This window comes from Jaculus jaculus, chromosome 10 (genome assembly GCF_020740685.1).
Source record: "Jaculus jaculus isolate mJacJac1 chromosome 10, mJacJac1.mat.Y.cur, whole genome shotgun sequence".
Taxonomy (NCBI): Eukaryota; Metazoa; Chordata; class Mammalia; order Rodentia; family Dipodidae; genus Jaculus; species Jaculus jaculus.
The window spans coordinates 188,314-210,448 of record NC_059111.1 but is presented as its reverse complement, the minus strand read 5'-3'; the positions used below and the strand labels follow the sequence as shown (position 1 = coordinate 210,448).

The following is a 22,135-nucleotide window of genomic DNA, read 5'->3' as shown; positions in this document are numbered from 1 at the left end:
GATCCTGTTTTTTTTTTTTTTTTTTTTTCAAGGTAAGGTCTCACTCTATCCCAGGCTGACCTGGAATTCACTATATAGTCTCAGGCTAACTTCAAATTCATAACCATCCTCCTACCTCAGCCTCCTGTGTTGTGAGATTAAAGGTATATGCCACCATGCACAGCCTGTTTTTTTAGTCTTTTTATTTCATTATTTATTTATTATAGAGACAGTGTGAGGTAGGGGGGGGTGGAGAGAGAGAATGGGCACAGCAGACTTCAGCCTCTGTGAATTTCTGATTCAGGTTCCATCTTGTGCATCTGACTTATGTGGGTCCTAGGAACTCAAACCTGGATCCTTTGGCTTTGCAGACAAGCACCTTAACCACTAAGCCATCTCTGTAGCCCACAGCCTATTTTTTAATATTACCAGATTTGCTCAATATTTTTGTTCATTTAACATTGACCTAGATGCATATGTGTGTATGGGGGGAATGATGTAAACTAAAAAAAAAAAAAACTTTGGAAATCTTTGAACAAATTACAGATAGTACTGCTCACAGAAGCTGTGTGTCACTAGTTTAAACAGACTAGTTTCAGAGAAAACAATGGGCAAATATGGTGATTTGACAGAGGAAGAAAGAAAACAAAGGATGACAATACTCCTAAGTGTAAAAATAAATCCAGAAGATTGTTACCTATTTGGGTAGAATTGTGGTGGCCTTATTTGTCCACAAAGTTTAGATTTGGTAAATGTGCCCAAGTGTTAACATTCCTTGGAAATGTTATATGCTTCCAAATTACAAATGAAGGCACATAGCTAAAAAAACATTTGTGCTCTTCTGGAGGTAGAGGAGATGGGGAGCAATCTGGAAAACATCACTTAGATGCTATACTATTAGAACCACAAAGTTACTGTAATGATTTCAGTGGGACAACAGGGCTATCTCAGAAAAGGGAGTCCAGTGACAAGACTTCCAGGGAACTGGAAAACATGGTGAACAGGTCCTATAGATGCTTAATGAGCATTTCCAGGAATGAGTTTAGAGTCCCCAGACCACATGCTAGGTTACCTGAACAGTTAGTAAGAGGAGGTTGCACATGGTTCAAAAGAGAAGAGGAGAAGAAAAGTGAACCAGGAGCAAGGTGGGCTACACTGTTACAAGAAGATGCTCTTTGCAAAGGCAGCAGGGAAGTAAAAGACATTACAACTTGCAAATAGTTCATCAGACAGTGTGAAAGAGAGGCCACAGATGCCCCCAGAAAGCAATCTGGGTGGAACAGGAAGCTGAAAACCCAGATGAGTAGCAAGCATCATAGAGATAGTGGCCATAGGCCCATGTGTTGAATGAATGGATGCAAGACAGCTGAATCTAAAGACTGGGGCTCAGCAAAAGCCCATTTTAGATTCTGTCTGCCCATGTTGCTTGACATGGGATACAAAAGCAGAAATTCCAAAGTCAGACAGACTAGATTTAGCCCTTCCTCAGAAAGAAAGCAGCTGTGAGTTCATTGTAAGGAACTAACATCTATTTCTTCATCTTTAAGAGGGATCTAGGTCTTAACTCACAACTTAAAGACAACAACAACAAAAAACATGAGACTAAAATGTGACAAAATGTCTATTGAATATGGAAAAGTGCTCAGTAAATACCAAGTCCTCTGTGACAGTGGTTAATTAAAGGGTGTTTCTTGGAGTCTTGTCATTGTTCAGAAGATTTTTTTTTAATGTACTGATTTTTTTTTAAATAAAAAGGTTAAGTGCATAGACCTTATCTCCCCTGCTGAGGTCTTAGGTGAGATTATTAGTATTATTGCTGGGACCAAGAGGCCTCCGTCAGTCTCTGTAGGGAAGGGAGAAACATGGGGTCTCAGCCTATTCCCATCAACCCTGAGGCTCTTACAGTCTTTCTGCCACCTCTTCGGCAATGTTCCCTGGGCCTTGGTGGGCAAGACAGAGATCGGTTTAGTGTTGCTTTCTCCATAGACTCTGGATCTCTGTTTTTATGAGGTTTGAGTTACTACATTGTCTGTTGCTATTTCCCTGGAACTGGTTTTCAGACTAGCCATTTGAGCAGAATTTGTGTCACCACTTCCCCTGTAATAATTTTTGGGTCAAGGCAGATGAGGTGGAGGTGACCTGTCCCGTGGTAGATAGTCAGCTCTTTATTATTTTTTAAAATATTTTCTTTTCTTTTTATTTATTTATTTGAGAGAGAGAGAGAGAGAGAGAGAGAGAGAGAGAGAGAGATACAGAAATAGGTAGAGAGAGAGAGAGAGAATGGGGGTGCCAAGGTCTCCAGCCACTGCAAACTAATTCCAGATGTATGTGCCCCCTTGTACATCTGACTTACATGGGTCCTGGGGAGTCAAACCTGGGTCCTTTAGCTTTGCAGGCAAGTGCCTTAACCGCTAAGCCATCTCTCCAGCCCAACTCTATTCTTGATGTATTGAGATAACCTTGTTTTTGCCCATATTCTCCAACCAAAAGTGATAACAGTTTGAATAAAAGGGGTGATGTAGGGTATGGTGGCTCATGCCTTTAATGCCAGCAGTCAGGAGACAGAGGTAGGAGGATTACCATGAGTCCAAGGGCTACATAGTGAATTCCAGGTCAGTCTGAGCTAAAGTGAGACCCTACCTTTAAAAAGAGGGTGGGATAATCTTTATTAGAAAGCTATATTGATGTGTATATCCATTCTTCTTTGTTAGAGAGAAGTGGACGTTCCCTCTGGAGTCTATTGGTTTCCTATTCTAGGGAATCTGGCTTGGTTTACAGAGCCATATATGGGTTCACCCACACTGAGTGGGTTTCATGTCCAATCCATGAGCAGTTGGTTACTGACATTAGTTCTGTGCCACTATGGCACAAATGTATACTTCTTGCTTGATTGATTTTGTAACTGGCAGGGTCTTCTGCTTAATCAATCTGTTGGCAACTGATGTTCTTCAGCTGCTCTTATAGCACTTTCCAGTACTATGAGGGCTAGTCAGGAGGAAATTGGATCCCTTTACAGTTCCAACATGAGCATTTGCTATGTTGTGGCTATAGGCTGTGGTGTCTTCAGCAATAGGGACTTATCTTTTAGCTCTTGCAGGTAACCAAGTGTTTTGGCAATAGCTTGCATTATTTGGGGGACTCAGTCTCCCTGACCAGTAGCTCACTGTGTGGGGGAACTGAATTTTGGTCCTGAGTATTACCAGCCAGCACCCATGGTTTCCTGGACAAAAAACAGAAGCTGACAGGGTGAACTTCAGGTTTTATCCCATAGCACTAGGGTCCCCTGAGGGGAAATGGGAAGGGCAAAGACAAAAGTATTGGGGCTAGATAGGAATTTAGCAAGGTTCAGGACACAGGGTTCATGTACAAAATTCAGTTGTGTTCTTTTAATTTTTTTTACTTTTATTTATTTTTTTTTGAAAGAGAATAAGACAGACAGACAGACAGACAGACAGACACACACACACACACACACACACACACACACAGAGGGAGATTGAGAGAGGAAGGGAGGGAGAGGGAATGGGTGCACCTGGGCCTCCAGCAATTGCAAAAAAATTCCAGATGCATGTGCTACCTTGTGCATCTGGCTTACATAGGTCTTGGGGAATTGAACTGGGGTCCTTTGGCTTTGCAGGCCAGCGCCTTAACTACTGAGCAATCTCTCCAGCTCTCAGTTGCGTTCTAGCTGCAGTGAATTAGAAAAAACTTAAAACAATGAAAATACCAACAAATTGTTAGGACTATATCCTGAGGAAGCTGCCAAGCCACAGCACAGGTCTGCAACCTGTGAAAGAAGACAGAGAAGAAAAGGGTAGAATGCAGTGTGGTTCTGAAATAGGTTTGACTGGTCATAGAGATTCCCCCAAGCCAAGATTTCCTGTTGGGAAAGCCTTGCATTGTTAGAATGGGCTACCCCAGAGTATGTTTTTAAATATTAAATGTCAACAAGACAAATTATCTGATTTTTAAAAAGTGGGCAAAAAGTTTGATCAGACACTTAACAAAAGAAGATATAACAGTAGCCAATAAAGTCACTTGAAAATATCAGTAGTTATCAGGGAAATAAAAAGGAAGATCACAAACTGGTATCTCCAGTAAGGCTAAAATTTCAAAACTGGCATATACCAAGTGTGAATGAGAATGCACAGCCACCAGGAACTCTTGAATACTACTGGTGGGAATGCAGTGGAACTGTGGCAATTTGTCAGTTTCTTTAAAAGTTGAACATCTAAGGCTGGAGAGATGGCTCAGCAGTTAAAGGCACTGCTTGTAAAGCCTGATGGCCTGAGTTCGATTACCCACTACCCTTGTAAAGTCACTTGCACGAAGTGGGACACTGTGTCGGGAGTTCACTTGCAGTGACTCTAGGCCCAGACATGCCCATTATCTCTCTCTCTTTGCAGATAAACAGATAAAAATTGAACATCTAGCTGGGTGTGGTGGCACACACCTTTAATCCCAGCAGTTAAGAGGCAGAAAGGTAGGAAGATCGCTGTGAGTGTGAGGCTGTTCTGAGACTACATAGTGAATTCCTGGTCAGCCTGGGCTAGAGTGAGACCCTACCTCAAAATAAAAAAAAAAAAAAAAAGCTTTTTTGAACATCTAGCATATGATACAGGCATTCCACTCTTAGTTTTTCACCCCCCAAAAATGAAATATACAAAGATCTGAAGACAAGTGTTCATAGTGTCCTTTCTCAAATAACCAGACCTGGAAAAGAACTGAAATGTAAAGAAGTGAATGAATAAGGCTGGGGAGATAGCCCAGTGGCTAAAAGCACTTGCCTGCTGACCCAGGTTCTGTTCCCCAGCATCTGCATAAAAGTGGCACATGTGGGGCTGGAGAGATGGCTTAATGGTTAAGGCACTTGCCTGCAAAGCCAAAGAACCTCGGTTTGATTTCCCAGAACCCACATAAGCCAAATGCATAAGGTGGCACAAGCATCTGGAATTCATTTGCAGTGGCTGGAGGCACTGGCATGCCCATTTTTTTTCTCTCTCTCTCCTTTTCTTTTATATTTTTACTTATTTACTTCTCTGAAGCAAATAAGTAAAAATAAAAAAAAAATTTTAAAAGGGCTAGGCATGATGGCACATGTCTTTAATCCCAGCACTTGGGAGGCAGAGGTAGGAGGATAACCTTGAGTTCAAGGCCACCCTGAGACTACATAGTGAATTTCAAGTCAACCTGAGCTAGTGAGACCCTACCTTGAAAAAAAAAAGTGGGACATGCATCTGTAGTTTGTTTGCAGAGAGGCAGAAGTCCCTGCTATGTCGTGTTCTCTCTCTTTCTTTCTCTCTTGCACAACCACATGCACACAGATAAATAAAAATATTTTTTAAAATGGAGTGAATGGTCCTGGACAGATGGCTTAGCAGTTAAGGCACTTGCCTGCAAAGCCAAAGGACCCAGGTTTGATTCCCCAGGACCCATGTAAGCCAAATGCACTAAGTAGTACATGTATCTGGAGTTTTGCCTGCAAAGACAAAGGACCCAGGTTTGATTCCCCAGCACCCACGTTAGCCAGATGCAGAAGTCAGGGGCGCATGTGTCTGGAGTTTGTTTGCAGTGGCTGGAGGTCCTGGCCTGCCCATTCTCTCTCTCTCTCTCTCTCTTTCCTTCTTTCTGTGTTAAATAAATAAATAAATACAAGGAAATGAACTATTGATATGAATGATAAGGATGAAACTCAAAATCATCCAGGTACTTGATGTCAAAGAAGTGAGAAGAAAGAGTATAAACTGTATGATTACACTGGTTCGGAATTCTGGAAGTAGCAAAGTAGTCAATAGTGACAGGAAGCCCATTGGTGGTGGTCTGAGGGGCTAGGGTTAGGATTAAAGGGAATGGATTATAATACAGCAATGAAGGTTGCTTTCACAAGTGTGAACTTATGTTAAAATTCATAAAGTTGTACACTTTTTATAATATGTCATCTATGTCCCAATCAAGAGATTATAATGGAACAGGAAGAAATGAGGTCTGATGAAATCCTACCTATGTCATAAAAAGACTCAGAAAGTTCCCTAGAAGAAACCCAGGGAGAAGTCTGGCATGTGCTGTCCTAGCTATCTATTCAGCATCCACTATTTCCCCCAGGCTGGTGAGGAAGTGATGGTAGGGTAATGTCTTGGTACCAACCAGCTATGGTTCCTTGGGTACTCTTACTTTCTTGGCTGGGATCCACACAAAGAAGACATTTCCTTCTCATGGGACAGGGAAGAAGGTGGCCTGATTTCAAGCATGATGGTTCATTGCAGTCACAGAGCAGATCAGAATGGATGAAGGAGCTTGACATTAAGTGGACGGTGGTCACTATCTTTTTTTTTTTTTGAGGTAGGGTCTCCAGCCTACACTGACCTGGTACTCATTCTGTAGCTCCAGGCTGGCCTCAAACTCATAGCTATCCTCCTACCTCAGTCTTCAGACTGCTAGAAACAAAGTCAGGAACCACCATGTTCGACCAACAGTCACGAGTTTGAAAGTTTTAATTTTATATGTATTCTGTGATAAATTCAATGAGATATTTATCTGGTTGCACCTCCTACTTTTCATGGACAAGTTCTCGGCTGCCACCAGTAGCATGGAGGAAGTCAGAGCAGGATGACTAACTCTGGAGTGGGGCCACAGGGTGGGATCACTTGAGAGGGTCTGCATGTGCCCCAAGGGTTTTTCTGAGGCCAAAATAGCAAGACATTAAATAGGAAATAAAAACAGGTAATTGGAGGACAGAGGCTCAGACAAATGGTTTTTCCTATGTTTTATTTCTTTAAAAAATTATTTTATTTTGAGAGAGAGAGGAGAGAGAAAGAGATAGAGAGAGAGGACATGCTAGGGCTTTTAACCACTGCAAATAAACTCCAGATGCATGCACCACCTTGTGCATCTGGTTTACATGGATCCTGGAGAATCAAACCTGGGTCCTTTGACTTTGCAGGCACATGCCTTAACCGCTAAGCCATCTCTCCAGCCCCTTCCCTGCTCTTTTGAAGGAGAAGCTCCACTTTTCCATTTTGTATGGGGCTGCCATGTGGCTTCTGTGAGCAGCCCTGGCTGCAGGGCTGGCTGATTGTTTTAAGATCGAAGCAGGCATCCTCCATGGAGCCCCCCATGATTTAGTGACTTAAAACTTCTAAGAACCTTGGAAATTTACCTTGTGCAGGAAGGTGGAAATTTTATTTGGGGTTAGAGAGAAAACAGACAGAATTCTAGCTGTTCTAACTCCACTCCAAAGAAGGAGGGGTCTGGGTTGGGAGACTATACTGATTGCATGGAGGCAACCTTCTTGGGAAATTAGAACTATGTGGGGTAGCTGAGTGGAGGGCAAGTGTCAAGGGGTGATACTGGAAAGGCAGACCTAGGAGAATTTAATATAAAAATGTTATCAGTTCAGATGCCTGACATGTTATTTTTATAAAGTTGTGACCCAATCCCACATCTGACTTGGTGACCCAAAAGAACCTTCAAAGAGCCATGACCTGAAAACCATACCTTCCTCATTGTGGGGTTCCTATCTCAACAACTACCTAAGGTGGCACAGGTTGGGTTCATCTGAGGATATCCAGTGACCCTGACTTTCCTGGGTGGTGTCCTTTACTGGTTACTACGGTTGCTTGCTATTCCCTCTGCCTGTCTTCTCCGCCACAGCTCCCATGCCCTCTCTCCCCACTCCATCAAAATCTTCATCCCCATGATCCTTCCCGGGCCACTACTTCATTCAACTCGGTTGTTCTCCCTAAGGACTCTGCTTTTCCTGGTGCCCTCTCTGGCAGAAGATATGTTTTTGGTGATAAACTTTCCAAATGGCTGCTTTGTTTCTCTTGATTTGTTTATAGTTCCTTTCCTTGCTGCTTTTATTTGTATTTTTGAGGCAGAAACAATATTATTCTCTTTGTGTGTCTTCCTCCTCCCCTAAATATGGAAACTTACCACCTTGCTATACAGTTGGTTGAAGTTTGGGACTCAAGAAAAGTTATTAAATTAATGAATCATAAGCATAATTTGGGATATTTTTCTCACAAAATGTATCACTTATGTTTTTGCCTACATTGAAAGTCCTCAGCATCTTTTCTGCCTACTTACATTGGCTTCCTGTGGTTTCTCCCCATCTGCCTGGCATTTCTGTCTCTAAAGAGCTCTCCAGGTTCCTCAGCCTTATAACCTATACCATCAGTTCCCTCTTTTGGTGCGATTTTTGAGATGGTGAATCAGGCTAGCTCTAGAGTTGAACATTCCACATGTACAGAATTGTCTTATTGCTCCTGGTTTTGTCCTGATTTCTTCAGACCTGATAAGACCCCTTTCCTTTGCCTAACCCATGTCAACTCAACAGGAAAGCCTGACAAGTCCTCCTTACTTGTAAAGGAGCTGCTCATCCTGGAGACCCCTCCCCCCAAAAAAGGCTAGGTGTAGTGTCTAGTTCTCTCTGTCTTGTTCTCTGCACAATTATCCCTTGACACTGAGGAATAGACCAGAAGGTGGACTTTCTATGGGTTATCCTTTCATTGTATCATATTTTCTTGCATACAGCTGAAAGGAATAACCTATCTCCAGTCATTTCTAAACATATTGTATACCAGGACCCATGGTTGTATAACAAGCCTACTGCTTTTTTTTTCTATTTTTTTAAATTATTTATTTATTTATTTGAGAGCGACAGACACAGAGAGAAAGACAGAGGGGGAGAGAGAGAATGGGCGCGCCAGGGCTTCCAGCCTCTGCAAACGAACGCCAGACGTGTGCGCCCCCTTGTGCATCTGGCTAACGTGGGACCTGGGGAACTGAGCCTCGAACTGGGGTCCTTAGGCTTCACAGGCAAGCGCTTAACCGCTAAGCCATCTCTCCAGCCCCCTACTGCTTTTTTTTTTTTACTTCCTTTGGTGATTCCTTGACAGATAGTCTTGGTGATAATAATTGCATGAAGCCCAAACTATACTCAGTATTGTGCACCTTCCTAGGAGCTTTCACTACTCATTATCTCCTCTATTGATATGTTATCTTCTGAATGGTGGGAGGCAAGGATTATTAGCTCCATTTTAAAAATGCATAACCTGGGGTCTGAAGAAAGTTTTCATGATTTGCCTCAACTATCACAGCTTAACGGTGTGTGTGTGTGTGTGTGTGACAGAGAGAGAGAGAGAGAGAGAGAGAGGGAGAGAAAGAGAGAGAGAGAAGGGTGAGGAGGTGGGCTAGAGAGCAGTCCTCGCTTCCTAAAGCCCTCGTGCTCTTTTAAGCTGTTGTCAGATTTGTTGTGAGCACCATTAGTGTAGTTGACTTTGGTTCCTTGGATATTTTGTCATCCACTTAAACTGTATCCCCTATATAGTTTTTAAAACTTCTCTAATTGAATCAATCTAATTCATACTTTAAAATAGAATCCTCTTAATTTTTATAAATCTTTGTACACTCTCAACAAACCTCATCTTAGGATTTTAGCCAACAGATATGATTTGTACACTTCCTCTGTTAGTCCTTCTACCAGATGTGGGAGATTGGCACAGGGGAGGTAGATGGGGAAAATGGGGTGCAAGGAGGACTACAGGGAGGAGGGCAGGACTGCAGTTGGAATTCTGTTAAGGAGAGCCTTTTCCAAAGTTCATCCTCTCAGAGATAAAGGCTGCTTCTTAACCATGTAGGTAAATGACATTGGCCAATGGGGGACCTTGATAGATGGGGGCTGGGAGAGAGATACAAGGTAGTTTAAGAGTCAGATCACATGCAAGCATGTTAAAGAAGAACCTGGGCTACATGGAATAAAAACATGCTTAAAATATTAATAATGAGTCATACCAAGTACTGAATGAAACTATAGATAATAAAGGAAAGCTACATGGTTGGGAAGTTGTAATGGAAGGTCAGAAGAATTGCAAGCTCTGTGGAGAAAGGATTTTGGAAAATGAATAGCACTCACTAAAGAGAAATATTTCCATACAATGTTAGGGCCTGAGCAGCTTTAATTAGGGCCTGTCCAAAGACTCTCCAGCCCTTTGGAAATAGATAGGTTATAGATATGTTAGCTACCCTGTACAAAGGCATGTGACAGAAAACATAAAAAAGCAGTGATAGAATAAGAACATAGTTCTCAAAAGGATGCTCTGTGCCAATCCTATTCTATAGCTAGTGCCCCTGTACACATCTCCTTCCCATATATACACCAATTCCTAAGCTCTCAGAATAATAACTACTGGATGCCCTCTGATTTCTACAGAAATGGCAGCTTTATAAATACAGCTGTATGGTGGTGCATACCTGTAATCCCAGTTCTTTAAAAGTAGAGGTTGGAGGGTCAGAAGTTCAAGGGCATCCTCAGCTACATAGCAAGTTTGAGGCAATCCTGGGGCACATGAAGCCCTGTCAGTAAATAAATAAATACAGATTATTAAGCCTGCTTCTAGATTTTCTGGAAAATGAAATCTTGCAAAGTTTTCCTAAGACATAAAAAATTTATAGCTAAGGCAACAGCTGATTTATTCTTATTGTTTTCCATTACAGATATTCCCAAAGTGAGGGTGGGGTGAGCAGTATACCAAGATTCAATCATGTGTTTGATAGAATGAGATATTGATAAGTACAGATATAATTATTCTGGTAAACCCACCTCTAATTTTTTTTAATGGTTTCTTGCCTACCGTTTGTTGATAGGAAACATTAACTCTGAGTATCTGGTTCCTTGTGAATAAAGCTAGGACTCTTGTAAAATTGAATATAATTATACTCTGAATTCAGCTGACTGAACAACATCGTCATTTTCAGTCCATGGTTTTTAGCAGGATACTTTCCATTACTGTTTTCCTGTGGCAGGTGTTGAAAGTAAGTTCTTTGGCAAGCATATTACCCATCCTTACAGAGCTTGTCATAACCCAAGTGTTTTCCAGAAATGACCTCATTCCTTAATTGCACCCTACTAAGTGACAAGTTTTATTTGTACTCTCTGATTTCTTAGGGACACTAAGAACAGCTTTCCTGTAGAAATTGGGATCAATAGCCAAGTTGTCACAACTTGTGTCTAAATCATCCTTGGGAGTCAGAAACAAGTTTTATTGGAATGGGATACCACAAAACCTCTCTCCCTATCTGCTCACAAATAAACTGTTCTGTCGAGTAGAGATTCCTTTTAGCTATTTTGTGTTCTTTTTGACATAGGTCCGTCTTTGTTTCCTATCTCATAAATGTCTTGAGCAAAAATGACAAAACTGTAAATTGAACCAAGACCTACTTCCTACATGCAAGTTTACCCTTTATTTATCCATCATGACAAAAGAAATTGCATGGAAATTTACTGTCCAGTTGCTGTAGAGATCCTTAGGAAAATTAATATTTATCTCCTGTTGCTATATAATTTAGAAAAATGGCACATCTCTGTTTTTGGTTAAAGTGTTGCCTTTCTCACCATTGTGCTTTTTCAGTTAAATGCTCTACCATGGAGTTATACCTCCAACCAGAAGGGGTTTTGCATACTCTGTTCCCTCTCCATGGAATAAGCCATCCTTCAGCCATTCCTTCTGGTACATACTGATCTTTAAGACTGTGCTTAAGGTACTTGGCCTCTAAAGAGGCTCTGTTACTCATGTCCCTCTTACTGAGAATGATACTTGGCCCTTACAGGGACCCCTGAAATGCTTGTCAGATAGGATGCTCTCTGTTTTCCAGAAAATATGACCTTGTGAAGTTTTCACTTCAGGCAAAATTATGCCTGCTGTTTATGTCATTTCACATTTTATATAAATTTTCACTTAAATTATCTTAAGGCAAGGTACTATTTCTATTTTCCTTCAGGGAAACTCAGTGGTAAAGTCACTTTTTCCATGCCACATAATACAGAGCATATTTGGAGAATGAATTTCTACCCTGCTATGTTATATAATATACATTGCCACAAAACCATGACAATACTGATTATAGCCATATTTATTTCCAAGTTTGAGTGGATATTCAGGGCTTTCTTCAAACTGTCCCTTTCACTTACTTAGCTCTCTTTCTCATGTATCTTTGCAAGTTCACCATAATTTGTAGACATTTGACCATTAAAATTGCCTTGCCTGGCCCAATCTCTATTTCATCCTTTTTCAGGAAAATCATTTCTGTGTTTGTATATGTCCTTGTTTCTTGTACCTCATGCTGGTTTACTGATTCCTGATGGCCTGTACTTACTCATCTGGATCTTCAGCAGTGTCTCTTTTCATTATCCACCTACCTGCTATGTTTTGTATTTTCCATATCCAACTTTGGGCCCTCCTCACAGGTAAAGGCTAGATGATCTAAGTGTTCATTTCACAAATAACATCAAAACATCACCAGACCCCTTTGGAGCTGCTTTCAATGGTGCTGCAAACTTAATAATATCATCAAAGAGCTTCTGGTTCATTGCAGTGGACCAAGCACATGTACCAGCCTCTTTGTCCACTCCAAATTTCTGGAATTGACAAATTTTTAAGAAATTATCATCTATCTATTTGAGCCCACTTTGGGCATAAATCCTGAAAACATAAACATAGGGGGAATAATCCGATAAATGAAATACACAAGAGAAAATGGGATCCTGACAAAGGTGGGACAGAAATCCAACAAAGCTCCACACCTGGAAATATTGACTCATGGAAGAAACCAAGGATAACAAATATGTTGGGGCACTGACTCAAGGAATTCCTGTACATCTTCCTTCCCTTACCAAGAAACTATGGTGGGGACTCTGCCAAAGAAGTTCTAGGTGTAGAGGGTTGGAGCTAGAAACACAGGGTACTTGGTATCTTGCCAAAACAATGCTCTTCAAGGGCTGCTTGTGAGGCCATTTCTGGCATTTTCATGAATGTTATTTCTCCTCTCTTCCTATGCTTGCTTATTCCTCTGCAAACTTTTCAACTTGACTTTTATTGTGTTTATAGGGGTGGTGTTATCTTGCTGAAATTAATTTCTGAAGGGCAAAGACCTCATTTTTCTATATTCCTAGAGCCTATACTAATGGCTAGGATGTTGTAGAATAAGGAAAAGCATGTATAATGCATGAGATGAGGTATTTTAGTGAGTCATCTTGGAAATTGCATGAGCCTTGACCCTTACTGCAGGGCTAAATGCAGCCCCAGAGAGTGTCAGGCTGAGGTGTGTCACAGATGGGATCTCAGGGGTTCAGACATGCTCTTTTCTCTCTCCTTAAATCATTCTACTGGTCCCATTGGCCAAGAAAATCTACTTCACTTGTAGAATTGAGATCTAGATAAAAATGAAAAAAAATTATTAACAGAAATTTCGTTATTACCTATAAACAACACTCAACTTGTCAGTGACAGTAGTTTTGATCTGGAAAGAGCCTCTAGGACATTGGACAACCTGAGGCAGATGAAAGAAAAAGAATTAGACTGAGAAGTTGTTTGTTAGAAGCCTCTTAATAGACCTGGGGCTAGAAAGTGGATCCAGAAATCCAGCACTGGGCCTAAAGTATAGTACTTTGATTCCTAAGTGTGTTTCTCCAGAGAGCTTTATTTATAGTCTTAGAATTGATCTGGGCTCCAAAGAAAATGAAAAGAGCTAGATATGGTGATTAAAGTGAGCCACCTGCACCCTAGCCTCATTTACCTCTCACTTTAGCTCTGGACACATAGGGCACCAGTGGATGGAATAAGGCAGAAAGGCAGAAGAAGAGAACCAGGGAAGATGAGGAAGGCAACAGGCTCTGGTGGGAAGCACTGTGAAGGTGGAAGGGGTTAGGACAAAGGTTAGGAATGTTGGGTATCAGACTGGACCAGAGGTCATGTGGTGTAAACCCCTTGTTAATAGATAAGGAAAGGGAGATCCAGAAGGTTATGTAACCTAACACTTGGGGTCATCCAGTGGCTCTATTGCCAGAGTGGCCCTGCTCTAGGGCATCTCTGTGGCCTCACATTTTGTTCATTAAACAACAGATAAGCTCACAGAAGAAGCTGGTAATGTTACTGCTATCTGACTGTTTGGGTGGAAGTCATGGGCCACTGCACTGTTGGAATTTGGCACTGGTAATCACAGATAGAACAAGGAAAACACTCCTCTGAGGATATGTGAATGCATGCTGTTTTTTTTTTTTTTTTTTTTTTTTTAATGATCCCAGGTCTAAATGGCTTAAGATGCAGCCACAGTCAGGAAGGAGAGAGTTGAAAACAGGTTCTCAGCCCTTTTTCTCCTTTTCATTGTCTGGAATCCTAGCTCACGGGTGCCTCCCACATTTTGAGTGGATCTTCCAACCTCAATTAATAGAAACTCCCTCACAAATATGCCCAGAGATTTTTTTTCTCTTAGGTGATTCTAAATCCAAGCAAGTTGATAATCAAAATTAATTATCATGCAGATATGGAAAGTAGATGGCAGTATTTTGGTCATGGGTAAACTTCATCCACTTCTTTTTGTGGCAAGAATTCCACTCTGGAGCACTAACTCTCCTGGGCTCAGTATATAAACCAGGCTGGCCTTGAACTCATGGCAGTACTGCCTCAGCCACTTCAACGCCAGGATTATAGGCATAAGCCACCACACCTGGCTTAACTTTCTCCAGTTTTACATTACTGTGGACAATGGCCTGAACTTCATGTAACTGGCTTCAATTTAAAAGGGAAAGATTTATTAGAAGATCTCAGCCTTTTTTTCTTTTTTTAACAGCTTTGATAACTCTGTGATGCTTCATTGTCGAGTTCGTGGTCAGTTATTCCTATGGTTCTAGAGAACTATGGCCCACATAAGATGACCTACACCTTGATTGTGTTACTGTCTTTCACATCTAGGAGCAAAGTTGTGTATAGCACTTTGAACCTTAGTAAACATTTGCTTAATTAAACCATTTAAGACTTTAAATTTATATATTGCTATGTCAGTCAAAAGAAAGAGTGTCCCAAGACTCATGTTAAATGAAAAGGAAGAAGAGGACTTATAGCAGGTAGTAGATAGCTCTAAAAGAGAGAGGAAGAAAGCAAACTACTCTCAGGAGCTTGGGGCCAGGGGAGCCCAGAAGAACAGGGTGACATGGATGATGAAGAGGAGCAGGAGCAGGAAGAAGAAACCAATAGGCAGAATGTTTGTGGGTCAATGAGGAGTCCGAGTGGAAGACAGGCCAGCAAAAAGGCTGGGTGAGAATGTGTTTAGAAGCCTTATGGGCAAGTAGAAGCAAAGAGGGGTTTGTAAGTAGGGTAGTGGTAAAATAAAAGTGAGTCAGAAAACAGTCTGGCATGAGTGTGCAGGGCAGAGTGAAAGGGAAGGCCTGGTAGAAAGGGCTTCAGGTCACCATGGGGAATTCAGGCTGGACAAAGGTACACACAGTGAAGACTCAGGCCACAGATGTACAATGAACATGTCTGAAGGTTTGGGTGCTGTTCTGGATACATCTGGGATACAGTGGAATATGGCTGTGAAGGAGAGGGCACAAACCCCTGTCTCAGGGGCAATTCATGTTCTAGCAGAAGAGGAAACAGAAAGGATATGAATTTTAATTCATTAATGCCATCATGTCTTGTCTCAACTGTAATCTTTTTTTTAATTTTCATTTTGGGAGGCTGGAGAAATGGCTCAATGGTTAAGGCACTTGCTTGCAAAGCCTAAAGACCAGGGTTCAATTCCCCAGTACCTACATAAAGCCAGATGCACAAGATGGCACATGTATCTGAAGTTGTTTGCAGTGGCTAGAGGCCCTGGCATACCCATTCTCTCTCTTTTTCTCTCCCTCTCCCTCTCTCTCTCTCTCTCTCTCTCTCTCCCCCTTCTCTCTCTCAAATAAATAAAAAAAATGTTTTTTAATTATCATTTTGGAAATTCATGATTTTTGGATACTATCAACTTTAAATTTTACTCTCTGCAGGTCATTATTATAACATGTGTCATGTCCTTGGTTCATCAAGGGTGCTGGCTCCTGGCCAGTCTGCTTCTGCTAGTTTTGCAGCTGCTCCTTGAGCACCATCTCTGTAAACCTGTCTTTCCCCCAGATTTTTCTTCATCTTCTGTCATTAAACTTTGGCGCTCTTTATAAACCTTCTCAGCTTGGATAGCACCCTTTAATAGTGCCTTTCATAGACTAGAGTTAATTTCTACCTCCATATCAGTGAGCAACTTCAACTCAGAGTTGCCCCTGAGTTATCCAATGATCTATTAGACATCACAAGTTGGATTCTCCAACAGTTAGTTCCCTAAACTCAAAATTCCTAAAACTTAAATGACATTTCCATATATAAAAACTGGTTCTGTCTCAGAAAATGGCATCACAACCCCTCCAGGTAGAGGTTTCAGCCTGAAAACTTAGGAATAATATTTAGTATTTTCCTCAATCCTACGTGAATAAATTTACCTTTAGACCCAGTCACATTACTTCAAACTTCAAATGCCTTTTGAACTTGCCATTAGCCTGCTTTCAGCTTCATCTACCTCCTGAGACCATAGTATTCCACTCTTCTGCCTGAAAACCTATGGAATACACCTAGCTGGTCTCTCTTCTCCAACTCCAATACCCACTACTTTCATCACATATTCTTCCCACTGTAACCAGAGTGACTTAAAATTTCAAAATGCAAATAGGTTCTTGTGGATGCTCTGCTAAAACCCTTCTATAGCTTCTCATTTCTCAGGAAAAATTCTAACATCTTTATCTCAGCCTTACAAATGTGTGTAGCACAGGCGACCCCATGCAGTCTTCTGCTTTCTGAGTCCCAGGTCCTCAGCTTTCTCCAGTTCCTTACTGATGACCTTTCTCCTCTTAAAAGTGCATGTGAGGGCTGGAGAGATTGCTCAGTGGTTAAAGCATTTGCCTGTAAAGCTTAATGACCCAGGTTTGATTTCCCCAAACCCATCCCATGTAAAGCCAGATATACAAATTGATGCATGAATCTGGAGTTCTATGCAGTAGCTAAAGGACCTGGAATGTCCATCCTTTCTCTCTCCTTGCAAGTAAATAAATACAATTAATTTTTTTAAAGTGCATGTGAGATAATGTTTTATGCAGCATGTCATGGAATTCACAGCCTTCCTGACATTCAACTAATAGTACTTTTTATGAATCTAGAATTATATTAGTAGGTAAAACCCAGCCAAAATTTTTGTTATGGCAAGGACCTCAAACTTCAAGCACTTTCTAAGAAAAGGCAAAGCTTGGAATATGCCTTCTTCTACTGGAAAAGTCACTTAATGATGACAGTGTAAGTTTTGTCAAGTGCTTCATTCTGACACTCTTCTCTGTGGGTTAAGGTATTAAAACCCTGCTGGGAAGACAAAATCAGCAGAAGAACCAGCAGCTCAAACGGAAAAGGGGTTAATCCTGTCCAGATGCACCATTGGGATAAGGCAGCCAAAAGGCGCTGACCTTCCTCCTGCCCTGTCATTCTGGTTCTTTCTTCTTTTTAGTCTCCCTCTCCTGTTCTTCCCACCCCCCACACTGCCTTTAATGTTGATTCCCATGGACACAGCTTAATCCAGCCCATGGTGTTAGAGATTCTAAGTCTTCATTAAAGAATGTCTTGTGTAATTCATTTTGATTTCATAGACAACTCAAAGGGAGACTCTGAGAAGACTTTGATGATGCCTATGAATGGTGTTCTTGCTGTAGAAACTTGTGACCTGGGGAAGTAATTTTGACCAAAGAGAGGGATTGGGACATTGCTTGTGTTGATTCATTTTTAATCAATTTAGCTTCAGAGGAAAATCATTGCCAAAATCTGCTGGTTAGATCATAAAATGCTTACTTCTTGGGACTGAGATTTGACTCTTATTTGTGAAGGCACATCAGTCTACCCTCTCAAGGGCGAGATGATAAGGTTCTATCAGACCAAGTGTCAAATAGAACCTGAGAATCTACCAGGGTCATGTTTGTTTTGACTTGTAAGCACAAATTTGACTAAGTGTCCAATCACACTATAAAATGAAGTGCCTGTTTCTCTAGTCCAACACCCTTTGGAAGCAACACAGACAGACCTGCTGGGATTTTATAAGGTCTCTGCTGTTTGTTTTCCACAGAACTTTAGACTGCTGCCTCTGAAGCTAAAGACTGCAAGATGGTTTTGGAAATGCTGAACCCGATGCAGTACAATGTGACCACCATGGTGCCGGAGACGGTGTCTGTCAGTGTCATGCCCCTTCTGCTGCTCACAGGCCTGATTCTCCTGCTGTGGAACCAAGAAGGCACATCCTCAATACCAGGTAAGTCACTCTGAATGTAACATTGCTTCCTTGGTCCATGGTTGTAACGAAGGTTTTGTAAAAGGATAAGGAACAAACCTGGAAAGCCTCTTAGAAAACAGCTCTGCTACTAGCAAATGAGGAAAAAGATGAAAACTTTTAAACCCATTTTCTGTACATGTTAAATGAGCACGTAATAAAAGCTGTCTTAGGTAACCTCCTCCAGTCTGCAGGCTGCTTTGGTAGATTATATTTGGCACAAGTAACCTTTAAGGTAAGTTTGAGATAAAATGGAATAAGTAAAGTTTTAGAGTTTTTGTAAAATTTTTAAGATAAATTAAAATTTATCCCAACTTTGCTCTGGAGGTGTAAATGTTTCTAGAATGCCTTTTCTTCTCCTAACTTTATCTACTTTGCCTCATTCATACCCTCTCCTTAACTTGTATATTTGTCTTCTCTTCATAGTTTTCTCTTTGTGGCAGCATGATGATGGTGGTGCATTGTAAGGGTTGAATGGGATCTGGGCAAGGGGATAAGAGCAGTGGCCACTACTATTCCATGAGAACATAAAACTCTGAATGAATCTTTAATTATTACAATCATCCATGTAATTGCAGTGGAAAACCTTACCATTCTTCCACTGTTGCTGGAATGATCAGCTATTATATTAAAGTAAGATAATTAGAAATTTCAGATAGCTTTTTAGATTCCAGTGTAAATACCTCAGTGGGCACATATTTCCAATTTCATAAGATGACCATTGATGCTTTTTAAATATTTATTTATTTATGAGAGATGCAAATAGAGAGAGAGAGAGAATGGGTATGCCAGGGCTTCTAGCCACTGCAGATAAACTCAGGACATGTGCACCGCCTTGTGCATCTGGCTTTACATGGGTACTGGAGAATCGAACCTGGGCCCTTTGGCTTTGCAGGCAAGCACCTTAACCTCTAAGGCATCTTTCCAGATTATGCTTTTGTTTAAAGAGAATAGTGTCTATACACTCAGAAGTGTGCTGAGAACCCACACAGGGTGACAGAGAGTGGAAGGATGGCAATGGGTACTAATTCTCTGTGTCTGCATTCTTTTTAAATGTTTCTAGATCATAGCCTATCTCTATTCAGTCTGGCATATCAAAAAAACCACATTCTTAAACATTTAGTATAAGAACCACCTAGAAGAGGTGGAAGCTTATTAGCAGATTCCTGGACTCTTCCCAGAGTCCCCGCACCCCCCGCCACTGTCTAGGCCTAAAACATGCATTTTCTTTTTCTTCTTCTTCTCCTTCTTCTTCCTCCTCCTCCTCCTCCTCCTCCTCCTCCTCCTCCTCCTCTTCCTCCTCTTCTTCTTCTTCTTCTTCTTTTTTTTTTTTTTTTTTTGAGGTAGGGTCTCACTCTAGCCCAGGCTGACCTGGAATTCACTATGTAGACTCAGGGCAGCCTTGAACTCATGGCGATTCTTCTACCTCTGCCTCATGAATGCTGGGATTAAAGGTGTGTGCCACCACGCCCAGCTAAAACATGCATTTTAAAAAGGCACTGATCTACACTTATGCTGCTAGCACTAATGAGAATTTATTCCCTTACACCTTTGAGTAGGGAAGTCAGCTTATGGAGAAGTAGTATGAGAACTGACTAGTGTCCTGTCTGGATCGGGAAGCTAGGTACACTTCACTGTACCTACCACTTCTGGGCCAGAAACATGGTACTGTCACCAGTGGCAGTCAATCACCTAGACAGGATACTGGTCCTCAGCCCTGTTTGAGGTAGGACCCAAGGTCAATACTATAAAGCTTTTCCTCAGGTGCTTATTTATAAGTAGCTGGGGTTGAGATCCATAAAGGTGAGCCCAGTTCCTTCATTTGACAGAAAGGGAAACAGACAGCAGAGGAGATCTACTCTTCGAGGTGAAGTGTTATGGCAAGTAGGAGAAACTAAGGGTTCCAAAAAAAGTGAAGGGTTCAAGAGCACAGAAGGGAAATGGCCTGCTACTCCCCAGTTGGAAGTAAAGTAGGAACCCAAATGGATGACCAAGAGCCACAATGCCAGGGTGAGGAGCATCTGCCAGCTAGGGAATTCCAGCTTCATACTTTCCCTTAGAAACCTGAGTCTGTACAGTGTCCCCCAGAGGTCTCTAGACTGAGAGCTCATTGGATATTGGCCAGTGGAAGGTAAGATATCTGGCCTTGTTTTTGTGGCTGATCAGTTCTCAACTCTTTCTGCAACCTCCCTTGGATCACAGCTCTCTAGTTCTTGGTTTTACAGATTCCAGGGAGGCTAAAGGTCCTCAACTGCTGAAGGGAGTCCAGAAGTTAGAATAATCAAAGTCCTTACATAGTAACATCCAATTTACCGGCAGTTTCTCCTCATTTTCTACTGTGAAGTTGATGACCATACCTATTTTGTAGATGAAGAAACAGATGCAAAGAAGTTAGATGTCACACAGCTACAAGTGATGACCTGGGACTCAAATCTAGGCTTCTTCATACATGATAACTGAGAAGCCTTTTCAGGTGCTTGGAGGTGTGCAAAGAGGAAAGTGTGGTTTTTGACTCTGGAAGTGGCAAAAACCGATAGAAGATACGTTGGGAGGACTTCCATAGTTGAGGGAGAAAAGGATCATTCCTATAAGAAAGAGGGTGTTGTATGCATGTGTTCTGATAAATGCCTTGAGTCCATTGATCTCTCCTTAGTACATAAAGCTACCTGACCCATGGAAGCTGTCTCTTCCCCCAAGGACACACAGTCCATCCTAACCTTGAATGTGGGTCCGCTCCCTTTAGATGTCATGCTCTGCCTTGGGCACCAATCCCCAGATCAGGCACCAAGAAGCCAACATGACAATATGTTCCTCTTTTTACCACAAGAAAATATTTCACAGAAGAGTGCATAATATGATAACAGACTTGCTATAATAATCCAGCATAAGAAATAGTGTTTACAGCATTTTAGAAGCTTCTACTGGCTCTTTCTCATCTCTCTTTCTTATCTCCCCCGTCCTTTCTTTTCTTCTCCTCTCCTCACATTCTCCTCTTCTTTCTTACACCCCTCTTCTCTTCCCCTCTCTGTAAACATATTTCTGGATTTCATAATAATCATACTCTTTTTTTAAAAATGGTTTTCCATTTAATTTCACATCCATATACAATACGTTTTTAAATATTTTGGCAAATCAAATTGTACATTGTCAACTTTGTTCCGTTTGATGAGTATCATGTTAGTAAGATTCATCTATATTTGGACATAACACCATACTTCATTTTTATTGCTACATACTATTGAGTTATGAACATTTCATATCGAGAGCAGTGTCTAATCTGGAGTGACTTGGACAGTGTTGCTGTGAACACACATGCACAGATTTCTCTAGGGTGTACATCTAGCAGTGGCTGAATAGGACAGCTAACTAGCTACTGAGATATCTCAGCACGAATCGTAGCGAAGTATATCTTTGTTTCTGTTTCAGAGAAGGGAGCATGTGAGTGAGTCTCCTGCACTTACTACATGCCTGGATAAGCATTCCTGATACATTAAAAAGCTACTTGATGTTAAACAACTAGAATGTTTTCCTCATATTTTACCTACTTCATATTTTACTTACTGGAACAGTCTCCTTTTTAGGTGGGGTGGGGTGGTATAAAATTTACACGTAAATAAAAAGAATATGTGCATACATATATGTGTGTTGTTATCATTTGATTTTATGTTTTTCATGTCTCCTGTCCTCTGCTCTGTGGCTCTGTAGGGCTGTTATACTTATCATGTCATTTCTAGTCCCTGACTTGGAGCCAGTATCTAAGTAGCTTCTTTGTTTATATTTGTTTATTTATTTATTTATATTCTTGAGAGAGAAAGAGGGAGAGAAGGAGAGAGAGAGAGAGAGAGAGAGAGAGAGAGAGAGAGAGAGAGAGGGAGAGAATGGTCATGCCAGGACCTCCAACCACTGCAAACAAACTCCAGCAGCATGTGTCCCCTTGTGCATCTGGCTTACATGGGTATTGGGGAATCGAACCTGGATCCTTAGGCTTCTCAGGTAAGCA

The 22,135-nt window shown here is 41.3% G+C and overlaps 1 protein-coding gene across 1 annotated transcript in view; it reads left to right on the top strand.

Annotated features, from left to right (window-relative positions):
• LOC101611787 (aromatase) overlaps positions 1-22,135 on the top strand; it is a 56,026-nt gene that overhangs the window by 8,828 nt on the left and 25,063 nt on the right. The window contains exon 2 of the mRNA XM_004662469.2: positions 17,935-18,117. Within this exon, the coding sequence (XP_004662526.2) occupies positions 17,973-18,117 (145 nt within the window). The 5' untranslated portion in view covers positions 17,935-17,972. The remainder of the gene's footprint in view (positions 1-17,934; positions 18,118-22,135) is intronic.